Source organism: Helicoverpa armigera, chromosome 19 (genome assembly GCF_030705265.1).
Source record: "Helicoverpa armigera isolate CAAS_96S chromosome 19, ASM3070526v1, whole genome shotgun sequence".
Classification (NCBI taxonomy): Eukaryota; Metazoa; Arthropoda; class Insecta; order Lepidoptera; family Noctuidae; genus Helicoverpa; species Helicoverpa armigera.
The window spans coordinates 7,115,276-7,130,655 of record NC_087138.1 but is presented as its reverse complement, the minus strand read 5'-3'; the positions used below and the strand labels follow the sequence as shown (position 1 = coordinate 7,130,655).

Genomic DNA, 15,380 nt, shown 5'->3' with positions numbered 1-15,380 from the left:
ACACCATTTAACTAAAACGATAACCAAGATAATCTCCCTCACTCGCCAACTAAACCAATGGGCGACAATTTTACTGCTGGTTAGGATTTGGCTCTCATTATTACTAAATGGTGTGCGTAGTGGCGTCGTAAGGTATTATACCTCAACGGTCTGTTTACTGTAAGGCATGGGGCTTTTTATGTGGAGAAAATATGAGCGTCAATGAAAATGCTTGCTCAAGCCGTATTTGGGTTTATGCCGAATGATATTATTTTAGATGCATCGTTATGGTCTAGCTTCAGAGCCTAAACATAATATATGTATGCTGTGAATTTTAAAATTTGGATTTCAAGCCAAAATGTTACTCTATTTTTTCAAACACTTCAACTTTTTAACCCTAAAATTCTAAAGCTAATAGATTCATCACCATCTCGAACTTCCCCTGTCTTCACAAAGCAAGTTTGAAGTACCCATCAGACTTGAATACGATCAACAAGTGTGAACTTCAAACGGTTTTAAAACTACTCCTGAAGTGATGCTGCTGAGAGCTTCAGATACTTCTTCGATGCATTCTTGAAGAAATATGTCTTTGGACGCGTTAGTTTTGGAGTGTTTTCTTTTAGCGTCGTGTTTTGTTTGCAATTGCTTGGTAAAATATTCTGTTATACAAATGCGGATAGTGGATATCTATGAATATGGCTTGCAGTATTGTAAGAGGAAATATTTGATTGCTTTGTCCCGAAACTACTGCACTGCTTTGAAAAATTATTTCAATGTTGGGAAGCCACACTGTCTCGGAGTGACATACATAGGTTATAGTTTATCTCAGTGGAGGATGTTCTTTTGAGTCGAGGTTGAAGCCACGAAAAACAGATTCTGTTATACATATGCATATAACAGGTGTTATAATGTATGTCAGGGATAGTATGTAAGTTTATATATAATGTGCAATAAAATCCATAAATTATACCAATAAAATTGTCACGTAAAAACTTGATTTATGATTGAAAAGTTTTCAAAAGTCCCATTCAATTTTCCAAAAATCAATCAATGGGCTGAAACGCAATAACAAAAGTTTTTTATGGTTATGAATGTGGTAATAAAACTGCCTGAAACACTCCAGATTTTTTTTGACCCAGTAGTGATTATTTACACTCTTTTTACTATGAACCGTTTTTTAAGGAAATGAATACTTTATAATATAAAAATACGTCAAATATATATTTTTATTCAAACTAAAAAATACTCCTGAAACTCGAGAAAATAAATGAAATACCCCTCTTCGTATTTTGACAAATGTCACATTTGACTTATCCCATAACATTTTTGATTATTGTCTAAAAACAACTTACGAAAACAAATAGGTACTTCCGTATTCCTTCTTAAAATATGTAATATCCTTAAATTTAAAATAATAGTTCTTACCTGTGCTCTCGCCTGTTCTCCAACTAGTATGACATCTCTCGTGGCATCATGCAGAGGTATGTCAGAAATAAACAGACCTCTGCCAGTCAGACCTTCCAGTCCATCAAGGAATGGAGACCCCACGAAGAGGAGGGAGTCTGACTCAGCGCAGAACACCATCTGACCCTTGATTTCAAGACCCTGTTAACAATAAGAACGTTTTCGTTATTAAGTTTGATTGGAAGAATGGTTTTATAAAACCTTTTAGATATATATTTTTTCCTTTCAAGTCTCATTATACTGCTATAAATTATAGTTTTTGTACTGGCAAAATTTGATCGCGCGCTCATACTCGAGAATAGTTGCCTACGGCAGCTTACTTGAAATGAAATAGTGTTATGTAATATGTTTACTATCACAAAATATTCTTTTGTAACTACCTTCTGAAAAGGAAAAGTCAAATTGATATCTACAGCACCATTTACACTCCGACGACTAAATCTCCACAGACCATTCCTACACCGGTTTTCTTTGAACGTTAAAATTCTCCAGACTTTTGAAAAGCTTGCACAAAAAGTCGTTTTTGGCGGACATATTTGACTAGGCCAAAATGCTTTGACTGCCTTGACCAGAGGCGAATACTTGACACATTTTCGGCTTTCGGTTTTCGGCCAAACTTTGTGTGAACCCTGTTTTGTTTTTTATTTGTTCTACCATTGCCTCTGTCCGGGTTCTCGCTTGTTTTGTGAAATAAACGCCGAAAAATGCCTTTAGACTTTGAGTTTACTGGCAGTTTGGTGTAAGTCCAAGGATTGTTTTTAAATGTTGAATGAACCAATCTATAAAATCTACTAATAATACTGTAATGAGGAAAGGTTTTTGTTTTAATAGTGGTTTCTGAAATTGTTAATTACTTTTGTAAACTTGGTCCATAATTATATCGGTATGCATTGATTTACTCATAGTTCATGTGTCTTTTTTTTCAGGCCAAAACTACTGAACCGGTATAAAATATTTACATACGTATATTCCCAGTGTGAAAAAATGCTTACCTTTTCAGCAATGTGTTACGAGAGTACCAAAATCCGAATAAAATGTTCTCAGTCTTTTTTATACCTACATTAAAAGTACTTAACTAGGTCAATTTTATTTTCAATACAGCTTTGCCCAATCCATTTCACAAAAGCCAGTTCCCGAATAAAAGCATTCTGGTAGATATTTCTGTTTTACATTAGGTAAATGTAGCTGTTTTTTTACAAATCTGATTTCATTTAAAAGATGACCAACGTATGCTTTCAAAATAATCGCAAAAAATAATAGTCACCAAAAAAAAGTTAAAATTTATTCGAATGACAAATGATATGCCATCTCGATTTATTGAATTCAATATTTTATATCTGATCTTCCATTGTGCCTTTTTAATGTTTAGGGAATTAAATTTTTAATGGATTGCCTTTCCAAAAAAATAATTCGTAAAAGAAAAGATAGAATCGTTTCTGAAATCATTGATTTCATAAGATTTATTAATTTAAAAAAATACATTTAAAGAAATGGTTAAATTAATTTAGGCGTCATCGTGAAAAGGATAACCACATAGGTACATAATTACTTTCAAAAGTTTATTTGTTTCAATATATTTTGAAATAATAAAGTAGTCACACATAACCATGGTAGACTGGTAGAGAACGCCTAAAGCGTTATGTCCTACATTGTACTATATGTGCACGAAGTACTTTAAATAAATAAATAAAATAACCATAGAATTAAAAACTAGGATTATAAAGAAGATATAAAACAACACTGAAATTCAGTAATTTAGCAGCGTTCAGCAATTAAACAAGAGACTAAAGGCTTTGAATAGCAGAACAAACACTGCCTAGGATTTGTGGCAGATAAAGTGAATCCGGTACAAAACTAGGATTAAACTATTTCCATTAGTCGCGGTTTTAAGGTCAGGGAAGGAAAAAGGTTTTAGGAACTTGAAACTAATCGGTTTATTTCTAAAACACGGGAAGGTACCTCTATAATGAGGTTATTTCATTCACTTAGCTTTTGCGTATACGGCACACTAAACAGTCGGCCGACTGTTGGCCCAGTGGTTAAGGCACTTGTCTCACCGGCAACGATTAACGAGTAACGAGTAGAGCTAGAACTAGAAACGAGTTAGCGAGACGCGGGGAGCGAGTGCGTAGTTCCGATATTTGTGTAGCTCGGCTATAAGCGAGTGTGCGAATGAGGCGGGCGAGTTCTAAACGCTTGGCGAGTGTAGCCGAGCGAGTGTTATCTTTCAAAGCTTTTGTCGCTCAGCGACAAACTAGTGAAGCGAGTGCTCGCCGGCAGTGTGAACAGTCAGCGATCGACTATTTGTATATGCATCTCTTTTGTTCACTTGGAAAGTATATCTATTGTACGTTTGTTGAGCGAGGAAATAGCCGATAGTTAGTCGTTTTCTCGTCGTTGGTGGGACAACTGCCTTATTAACCACTTAACATTATTATTAGTGTTGGTGGCTTGAATTTAGTCGAAGTCAAATGTTCTTATTTCAAATACGCCTTGGCAGGCTCTTATGAAACGTTACTCTACTTGCACTCAATCAACAATCAAAGTTTTTAGTCGGTCTAATACCGGACAAATACCTGATCATTGTTACGTATGTACTTTAATTCATCTTCGTACTGATTTATGAGCCCAAACCAACTATCGGCCGACTAAAAGTCTGCAGTGTGCAGTTACTCTTATACTGAGGTTATTTGATTCTCTTAAATTTTACCCTAGGGATGTTAAAATGTCTAATATTTGTTCGGGACTACATAAATTAATGAAAACAAAGGAAGTACAAAGCTTTTTGTTAAAGTAATTCGACCGTTTTGTACCTGTTTGACGTTTTTAATGTCTTTAGTAGATAGTTAACAAAATACCAGTACATTTACGCGACATTTGTAAAGATTTAGTGGTTTTCGCTAATAAAATAAATAAAAAAGTTTTGTAGTGCCAAACAGCGTTTTTCTAGTATCGTTTTTATAAAATATAGTTACCATTACAGTTTTACGAAAAATTGCTTTGTAAAAAAATATCCACGAAAAAGTTCTAGCCCAAATATTTTTAGAATGGAAGCTTTGTTCGAGAAATGATTTATTATTTTTGTTTAATACCGAGTTTTTTGAAATACCAAAATGTTTATTTAATATTAATTTCTCAAAATATTTTTTTTGTTTTTTAGATAATACGAATTGTTATTGTGTGTAATTTCTCAATTTAATAATGAAACATAAATTATCGCTTAACAAAGACTGACTAATAAATTGAACTTTATCAACCTTGAATACTTATTCAGCTAAAAAAACTACTAATGTCATTAACAGACATAAAATATGCAAAAGAAAATTACCTAATGTAAGTAGAATAAAAAGTATGTTTTCCGAAAATAATTTTGGATAAATGCGAGATCACTTACAAAAATCCTGATTACAAATATAATATTAACAAAAACACAAATAAAACAAATACAAGCCATTAGTATTCATAATACGTTTACGAGCTTCCAGCCGTTTGATTTCAAACAATGCTTCATTTGGTAAATAACGGAACAAACTTCTGACTACCCACAGCTTTGGGAACTAACTTGTGGGCTCAACTTTCACGAATAAACGCAAATGAATGCGTCCAAAGTTAGGCGGCTTCAAACAAAGGATACGGAGTGGTTTGGTGTCGGAATATATAATATAGGTAGCCTAATTAAATAAAATATTTAGTTGTTTGCTTTTGTTTTATGTCCTTTGAGATAAAAGTTTAATCTCCGAAATAGGAGATTTCATTTTAGTATCTTTGTTATGTAAACTGTCAAGGTAATGCCAAGCCTAAAACCCATCATATTCCTTCCTAAGCCCTTTATGTACCAGAGTATCTTTCGAACAATACCGCAGCCTCGGCAGGATATGGCCATACTGACTGGGGTATGCTGATTCTGTTTTTCAAATCATTTTATTTTTCAAAATTGGTCTATGTTTCCGAGTGGCGAAGTAACATATACACAAATTGTATAATATTATTTTATAGGGTAATAGAGTAAGAACAAGAATTTACATCTTTATACAAAACTAGAACGCGAATAAAACTTCAAACCAAAAAGAGATAAACCACAAAAGAAAAAGGTGTTAAGTGCCCCAACATAGCTATCAACATAGAATCTTCTAGAATCGATTGAATGCCACATTGAGACGAATGTATCTAAGCTTTGTGCAAACCTTTAGGGCGGGCAGCTCAATTCCTTAGCCAAACATAGTTAAGAACGAGTAAACAGTTAAATCCTATTTACTTTGCCTAATAAATCTAAAGTAACAAGCCTGTATTGATACGGGTTTTATTGGAATGGAGTTTTTTTTTTTTTAATGTAGCTAAAGAAATTGTCATTTGTTGAAGATTTTTTATGGGAAAGCCAAAGTAATAGTCATACGGGTCGATCGAAAATAATATTCTAGCTTGTAAGATAATTTTAATTAAAACACTGTTACTCAGCTGCATCCGGTTAGGCAGTAAGCGGACCCCGACTTTTTTGGGGAACAACTAGGCTTATGATGGAGATGAAAAAGCTTTAGGACTTTCTCTAGGTAATAAATAACATTGATGACTAGCAACTATTCTTACCAATGTGAGTGGAGCTGCTGAAGATTCATACCCTAGAAAGATTCTAAAACCTATGTTCCCTAACTTACCCTTTGTGTTTCAAGGTCGCGATTACTCTCAAACGATTCCCCGACATTGACAAATCGCTATAGCTTCCCAAGCGACTCTCTGTCTTTCCACGTAAGAAATGAATGTGTGTGTGTGTATGTGTTTGTGTGTGTCGATAATGGAACAGATGTGCCTAATAAGCTCTGTAACAAGGTTTTTTTTTTTATTTTATTCCTTGTGTCACGGGTTGCCCGGGTAACTGTGTTGAGGAGGTCAGATAGGCAGTCGCTCCTTGTAAAGCACTGGTACTCAGCTGAATCCGGTTGGGTTGGAAGCCGACCCCAACATAGTTGGGAAAAAGGCTCGGAGGATGATGAATTCCTTGTGTCACCATTCCGAAGTTGTCTCAAAAGGGCTTCAGCGTGTTAGATTCGGCCCCACGTTGAACTTCGAAAAATCCGGGACTCTGTCTGGTAGAGGTATTTTGTTCTTGATAAACAGTTTCTGTGTACGCAATAAATGGTTGGGCTATTTCGAAGTTGTGACGAGTTTCGTTGATCATATAATGATTAAACTAACTAAATTAAAGCTAACTAAACAATTATGTTATTACTACATTTCGCTAAATGTGTTTTGAGTAATTATATTGCTGTGATATTATTTCTGCATGTGCAGAAATATTTAGGCAATGAAATTACTCATAATCTAATTTCATGTTTAATAACATTGTTTAACTGATCATTTGGTTTGTTACTGTTTGAACAACTAGTTTACTGAATGAATATTGTAGTTGCATTCTAAGTAAGCACTTTTTTATTATTTTGTATTACATAACGGCGCTTTAACACTGAAATACAATACAATGTATCGATTGTGTGAAAGTCGATATGGTTAGCCTAATAAGACGACGGCAGACAGAAGATTATAGAAGTAGAAAATATGCTGCACCGACTCCAAATTAAATTGGGAAAAGGGCAGGAGGATGACGTTTATTTATTTAAATAGAAAAAAGCAATAATAAAACATGAAAACTGAAACAAGTATAACAGCAAAAATAAATTCGCATTATAGTAGTTAAATAAATTAAAACAACTGAATCACAAACAAACAATTGACACACTACACTACCCATGACATTAAAATGTGTGTCTGTGTTTATTGTGTCTACGTTGTGTCGGACACAGATTCTTATGTGACACACTTTCAAGGTAGGTCGGCAGAAAAACTGATGACACAATCTTTTGTCTAGTCAGCACTTTTCTTTGTTGATATCAAATCTGAGTTAGTGAGAAGAAAGATTCAGAGAGGTTTAATTAATGAATAGAGAAGTGAAAGAATGCTCTATTTTGGTAAAATAATTCCAAAAAGTAATATCAGATTAAGAATAGAAAGAAAGTATAGCATAGAGTATTTTATGTTTATGTACTGAACAGCGTTAATATAAACTTAATAAAAGATTTCTTTATTTTCAAACTCAATTTTGCCTACCATGGTAATCAAAATAATTTACTAAATCTATAATAATTTATTTAATAAATAATTTATATCAAATCATCACAATAATCTTGGATTTACAGAAAAAACTTATTACTCTATGCATATTACGTAAAATTTCGTCATAATATTAGTTTAATTGATCTTGATCAAAGCATGTAGGTGAATCTTGTCGAAACAAATTCGTTTACCCCTGTATTCACCCTGTTAATCTTACATACTCATACAGTCAATATGTATACACGACCACATCCTATAAAATTTCCCTTAAAAACACAAACAAAGCCAAAACTTCTAAGACACCTACTCCATAAAACAATTTACAAAACAAACAACACCCAATTATTTTCTTAATCCATTCAATCCGAACCTTAAAATAATCTTATCGGGTTCAACCATGAATAGCAAGGTTTAATCACGGCCTACGTGTGTTTACATTGATCTTATCTACGAAACACCTAAACAAATTTGGTTAGAGAGCAAATAATGCAACGGTGTCCATTCGGAACGTAATATTGTGTGCAAACCATGGAGAATGAAATGACTAGTGGAGATGGCAAAACGAAAAATCGCCTAAGAAGGTAGCGCGCTAAAATGCGAGGATGAGAGACGTTACTGTTTTTGTTCTTATACACCTTCTTTGGACCCGATAATTTTTTGTAATAACAAAAATCGTTGACAAATGTTTCAAAGAATCCTAAGCCCTCGTTAGTTCACTCCTAACTGATCATTTTGGTCATGCCCACAGAACGATTTGACCTACAAGAAGGCGCCTGACCTACCTGCACTACGGCATTTCTGATCATCTTTCCTCACTCCGTGGTGAAACTTTGTAAGTGCTCACCAACAAAGGAGTACTTGAAATAGGAGTCTTTGAAGGGCAGCGGACAAAGAAAAGGGATAAACATAGTAGTGTTGGGGTTTCGATACTTACATATGTTTTGGAATCTATTGTGTTTAAGATTGGTGTAATGCTGGTTTGTATAATCTTTAGTTCGTGTTTTATCGAGTGAGTTCGTGTTTTGCATTCTAAAAGCAGATTCGCTTAAATATGTTTTTTTTTACAATCTCTTCCTTTGCAATGCGAAATAATACGCTTATAATGTATTTCAAGTTATAACTGTTTTCTTTTAAAATCGTATAACGTTGGAAAATGGTGAATAAGAAATTAAAACTTCAGTACTTTCGTTGTGAATTTTTTGTTAAAAAATAGGACGATAACTCTAGATATTTGTTGTTTTGAATAACAGTCTGTTGTTTTCCCCTACGTTGTGTGTTATCTATTTTCTTTATTAGAGCAAAAATCTTTCAGGACCTTAATTTTTTAATAGTTGATTTAATATTAAATTGTTTTTTATCGCGATAGCAACAAAAAAAGGATTAGAGCTAAATTTTCTTATCCGTTTTAATCTGTTCATTAGAAATACCCAGACATTTTTTAATTAGTTAGTCGTTTTTATTATTTAAAAAATGTATTCCACCTACATAATTCTAGACTAGATTACTTAATCCAAAAAAGGTCCAGGCTAGATAGAACTTGTCGCAAACCAAATTAAGCAACTCATTCCAAAATTAGACATAAATCGAGATAGTTATAATCAACATTAAAAAACACTTTGCGAGAAAGTAGACGGAAATTTTCCGTTTTAATTTTGAAGATTTTTTAATTAAACCCTGCTTGTCTCGGGGAAGAGAAAATATTAGGAAGTTAATGAACATTTCGTTTATGCTAATCTCGGAAAAGGTGGATAAGCAAGTTATTTATTTCAAAACAAATAAAGACTCGACTCGGGTTCATTTTGACGGTACACTGTCAGAATATTTTTTAACTTTAATCATTTATTTTTTCGCTAATGAAATGCAGTTCATTAAGTCGAAGTAGAGTAATAAATGGAAGCAATTTATAATTGTATTTTTAAGAGCGTGTACGCTCGGCGCGCGATGTCAACTTTAGGTAATTCAACGCAAAAAACCGCGCAGACTAGCGTCGCGGCTGTGTGCGTGCCTATTATACTTCACGTATAGTCACACAAACCATTTTGATCCTTTCGAGTGAAATTGGTAGAACAAAAAATATATTATTTAGTAAATAGTTAATAGCGGGAAAATAGTGTAAGTCTATGGATGTCTAAAATATAAAAGCATGAAAATAAGTCGTTAATACTTACACTCTTTTGCAAAAAAATCGGGCACCTATGAAAACCTTGGTTTTGAGGACTTTCTGTATATTACATACAATTTTAAACAGTACTAAATAGTCGACTGATGATTAATGACAATGTTAAGAGTTTCTGTATTTTAACCGATTTCAAAAAAAGAAAGGAGGAGGTTTCAATTAGATTGTTTTGTGATTGTTCTCGATTTCTCAAAGACGCCTGGACCGATTTGAAAAATTGATTGTTTATATGAATGGTCCAGTCCATCCAGACCGAAAAATTGTGGTCAAATAACAACAATTGCCGGAAAGCCAAATATTGGTGAAGAGCTTGGGTTTACCATTGCAAATAAAGTTTTAAGTTATCTATCCTATATGCTTCAAAAGTTATTCGAGATCAAGAGTCAAAATTTGGGTACTTCCAAAATGAAAAAAAAAAATAGCTCGATTGGTAACAGACATCTGCAATAAGTGATTTCTAGCCTGAGGAGTCCGCCATATTGGATTTAGACTCGCGACACATTTTTTTTCGAGTTATTCATAGCAAGCCCTTTCATTTGATACCCATATCGTAGGAATGCATTAAAAACATTTTTTTCTCCATCTTGGGTATACCGCCATATTGGATATAGAATCATACATTGTCATTAAAACTGAACATTCAAACAAAATTTCAACTCAATCGATAAAAAAAATATGCTTCAAAATTGAGCTTTAAATAAAATAGTAATGTATCAAGATTTGTTGGTCGCGCTTGAAATGTACCCTATTCTCGGTATCCACGGCAGAGGTTATTCACCCTACGCGATGTGACGGAGCGACACGTCCTCTCTCTGTGAAGCCTTGCGGCGGTCTGGTTTGAGTTGACTCGCGTGCAGCGTTTTATAGTAGTTTTAAAATAATTTATAAAAAAATAAAAACGAGAGATTAAATTATAATATAAAGTTTATGTTTTAAAGAAAGAGTTATATTACTATAGTAAATAATTGTTATATTAAATTAAGTAAGATAGATAGGTAAAAAAAGCATTTGAAATTCACAATTTTTCACATTGTTAAAATATTTTTTTCTGAAAGATAGAGACCTAAATCAAAAAATGTTTTCAACTAACTATAGGCATGGGGATTTCGTCTATGAGTAAAAAAATAAATATGATTAGATTTGCCACTGTTTTCACATGAATTTAAGCTTCGAAATAGACGCTGAACGGGAATTTTATAAAACATCTGTTACGTTATAGGGGTTTTAAGTATTTAAACTACACAAATTGAAATTTATGTTCAATTAACTATATAGACAGTGAAATTACCTTGCGTTATTAAAAAATAACATAGTTATAGGATAAGTAGTTACTGAGAAACAGTGGTTTGAAAAGTACCATTTTAGGCCAAATGGCGCGCGGTTGACGTATACGCTCTTAAGTATAAAGTACCTTTTAAATTCTTCTTTTTAAATTATGTGCCTAAGATTAATTATTATTTTAATAACTTGATTGCTTCGTTTGTCTAGCTATCGCAAGCGCGGCTGCTGAGCACGAGGTCTCGGGTTCGATTCCCGGGTCGGGCCGAAATCGCTATGTGGGTTTTAGCAAAACTTTCACAAAGTAGCCAGGAGCATGGAAGTTGATGATTGATACACCCGTGCATCGGGGAGCACGTAAATGTCGGTCCTGCGCCTGATCTCTCCCCAGCTATGAAAGTGAAGGAATAGTGAGTGCACCTGTGTCTACGCAAATGTTTGTGCATATGTCCTGCGCAGTTGGCAAAATCTCCTAACATGATAAAAGCTGCCGTAGTCGATAATCGGCTAGGAGGACATCATCATTTTAGTAACTTAATTTTCCCTTTTAACAAGTAATTTTTACCCAAAAAAACCTTACCTCAGCAGGAGAAGAAGATCCTGGCACCTTCAAACAGAACATAAAAAGAGTGTTGACTCTCTTCAGGATTTCGCGAAAATCCAGTGGAACACCCCTCGGGGTTAGCAGCCTGAAGTAGGTGCCCAGTGACGAGCCGTGAGACGCCAGGTATGTGCCGAATAGACGCATGAAACCAGCACCTGGTGAAGAAATATATAATATTAACAAAAGGACGGTATTGGCGTAAGAGGTAAAGAACCAACCTCTTAAGTATGAGTGGGTCAGACATGTACCAAAGTAAAAGTCAGATCATTTCATTTATAAAACTTATGCACGACAAAAATATAAATAAGTTTGATTCTAGCTGCCCATTCCAAAAGTGATTTCCTATGAAGAAGTATGGGCAAGAAACTCCATGGTTTATATGAAGATACTTAATAACGCTAGTTAAGTAAGTAGTTTTATACAAATCTGCCGATAAACTCATTAAATACTTAACCAATTTGCATGCACTTTTCTCTGATGATTAGTGAAAGTAACCTATCTGATTTAGACCCCTGTGCATATAACTAGAAAAAATCTCAATTATAACTAAAAAAACTTGGACAAAAATTGCTTTACATAACGACTTATGAATATTTATCGAACATAAACCAAAACTGGGTTTCATTCAAATAAACTCTCAAAGAATTAAAAATACATCAAAACAAAGGGGCTTAGGCAAGTACGAAGTGTATTAAGCCATCAAATTTAAATGTCATTTCAAAGCTTTTATTAATATTATTTCATTAACACATGACCTTGTTGGACATACCTATTTAAACAACCTTCAATACTCTGACCTCGAATTCATTAGTTTTTGCTAAACCCAAAGGGAACATAAATAATACTGTTTGTCAAGCTAAAATTAACCATGAATACCTAAAAACTGAGCTGGAACGCAAAAGTTCTGTCTGAGTAAATTAGTTCGCTGTTTTGCTGGCTTTGTTTACAAAAAAAATGAAAATGGTCATGACGAAATTGTTAAAGTTGTCTATATAGTTGAGAAACGTACATTAGAATAAGTTAGTATCAGGTAGTATGGTGTTATTTTTAATTAAGTCTGTATTTTTGTTATATAAAAACATATATATATATTATTTCAGAATTGAAATATTTTGTCTATACCTACTAAATATGTATAAAAGTCCTACGTATCTAAATATATCTTTGTATTTATCTTAATCTAAATAATTTCGCCATAGATAAAGTACTTCTGCCTCTAAGCCATTCTAATAAATAATTCAATGAATCTCTCATTTCAATTTATTCCATCAAGTTTTGGTTTCCCTTAATAAGAATTATTGGCTGTTGAATATTGAAAATAATCTGTTTGAAAACAATACTTTAGCTAACATTTTGTCTAATTACAGTTTCATTACAAATACTTCATTTCAGATCATTTTAAAATTTGACGTTCTTTTTCGTTTATTTTCTCTACACAGTAAGTACTAGGTAGGTACCTTAAATTCTGTCTGAAATCACGTCATATATTCGATTTTAAAATCTGTGGTTAGTGTTGCATGGAATAACTGTCTATCGGATTATCATTACAGTTACTAAGAAATATGGTTCAATCTTGCGACTTTGACCATGTCACAAAAAATATTTTCTTAATAATATTCTTTAAAAATGAAAAACTGCACCAAGCACCCATCGCCTCGCATAACAATAAATGACCAACGAACCCTTAACTAGTAACAAATTAACCATTCTAACAGCTTTCCTATCCTTGTTAACGGTTATAGACGGCAACAAAGGCACGGAAATGAAGGTACATAGTAAAAAGACCTTTCGTCGATAATCACCTCTCGTTGCCGTAAATTTAACGAGTCTATTTTGAGGACCCTATCAAGTGTTGGGTCACTACACAGTAATTCACTGGAAATGGGTGAAGGGCCATTTATTTTCTTTAAGTGTTTATTGGCAATACTGAGACTTTGCAGTAAAGGTTGAGTCTTTTTTTTTGCCCTTGAACACTGATGGCAGAATTTTTCGTGGTAAGTCTATAAAAAACTGTACCGATCTCTAGTGGAAATAAGTAATTAACTCTCTGTTGAGGCTCGCACTCTAAATTCAGATTCTTAAATAAGAAATTAATATAAAAAGAATTTAGCAGATCAAAGTTCCTGCGGAAATTCCATTTTTAAATTAATTACTTACTGATTCTCTGTGGAATTCTTTCCAAAAAAAAAAAATGAGCCACCTGAACATTCTTCATTCGGATTCCCAGTGGGTATTTTCAAAACCTTTTTCTTTAACTGTCTAAGCAGAAGTCCGGAGTAAAAATAAAGAGTCATTAATGTCTTTATCAAAGTAAATCTTGATCCACGTGGGACTAATTACGAAGAGACTTTGACAACGCCATTACAGAAAAGAAATGAATTAATCTAACCCCGACTTTACATCTGTAAGTCGCTTCCGTAAAAATACGTAATGAACTTCTGTAAGTTGTAAAAGAAGAAATTGGTATACAGCGACTTACAAAGCGGTTATACATTTGTAAGTTTATTGTAAGCTACTTACGTGAACAAAAGTTAGTGAAGGTGCATGTATGTCAGAAAATGCATCGAGCGTATCATAAAAGTATGATCAACGCACTAACGCATCATTAGTTAGGGTCGGTTCATATCTGACGGAAAATGCGTCGAGCGTATCGTAAATACATGATCGACGCACTAACGCATCATCGGTTAGGTGTGAATGATAGAATGTTTTATCGTATATTTGTATGTTCTGGAGTTACGCAACTGATAATACGCGACGCACTTTCCGTCAGATACGAATCTTTCCTAAAAATTGAAGAGGCTTATTGCTGTTTATAAGTCATCATCCTCTAAGCCTTTTTCCGACGGAGGAGAAAAGCTTTTTCCCAACAATTTAGGGGTCGGCTTCCAGTCTAACCTAGTCTAGAGAGGTAATTGGGTCGTTTTCAAAAAAATTGTAAAAAACAGATATGAAACAGATAGGAAAGCTATATTGTTATAACGGAAAAGTAACAGAGACGAATTATTAGGGTCAGTATATAACGACGCACTTTTAAAAGAAAATAAGTAGATAGTAGTATTCGAATTGTTCTCTATAATTTCGCTGTCGTCCACCTGGTGTTAGTGGCATATTGCCTGTGAAGAAAAGAAAGCCTTAATACATAAATATTAAATATTCTAAAACAAACCCCACAGCAATTCTTATACCCGAACTAAAGCCATTCGTAGGTAGGTAACTATCCCAAACTTATCCCATTATAATACATGATGTTACCTGCAAATATCGATTGTAAAAATGTATATCGATAGAAAACATTTTCGAGTTTTATATTTTATTAGTGGATTGATTTTTATTTACTCTGTTCATGTCGACTTTTCGTAAAGATACCTTTATAAAATTATAAAATAAAAAGAAAAGTGGTAGGTTTGATTAAATACGTTTTTATCTCGGTACGTACACTGTGAACAAACCCTAACCGTTCATATCTGTTACGTCACAGAAAAAAGTAATCGATATGATAACCGATATGAATAAATTGCTTGTGTCTAATCTAAAAAATCTCTTTTTCAATGCTAATTCTTACTTTATACGAAACTTGTATAGTACAGTGATAGTGTCAATATACATTTATTCTAAGCTGAGTTATAAAACAATAAAAGTACTTACCGATACTTTAAAAGTCTCACAGTAATAAGTAACTTTTAATTGTCGAATAATCACTGCACCACAATATTTCGTGCTTGTTGCGCTTAACAAAATTACCGAACATTTTTGATTCGTCGATTCTTTTGA

The 15,380-nt window shown here is 33.6% G+C and overlaps 1 protein-coding gene across 1 annotated transcript in view; it reads right to left on the bottom strand.

Moving 5' to 3' along the window:
* The window catches only part of LOC110373281 (head-specific guanylate cyclase), a 92,981-nt gene that overhangs the window by 14,410 nt on the left and 63,191 nt on the right, over positions 1 to 15,380 (bottom strand). The window contains exons 8-9 of the mRNA XM_064039460.1: positions 11,583 to 11,761; positions 1,405 to 1,584 (exon numbers count right to left, since the gene is read on the bottom strand). Coding sequence (XP_063895530.1) covers positions 1,405 to 1,584; positions 11,583 to 11,761 — 359 coding nt within the window. The remainder of the gene's footprint in view (positions 1 to 1,404; positions 1,585 to 11,582; positions 11,762 to 15,380) is intronic.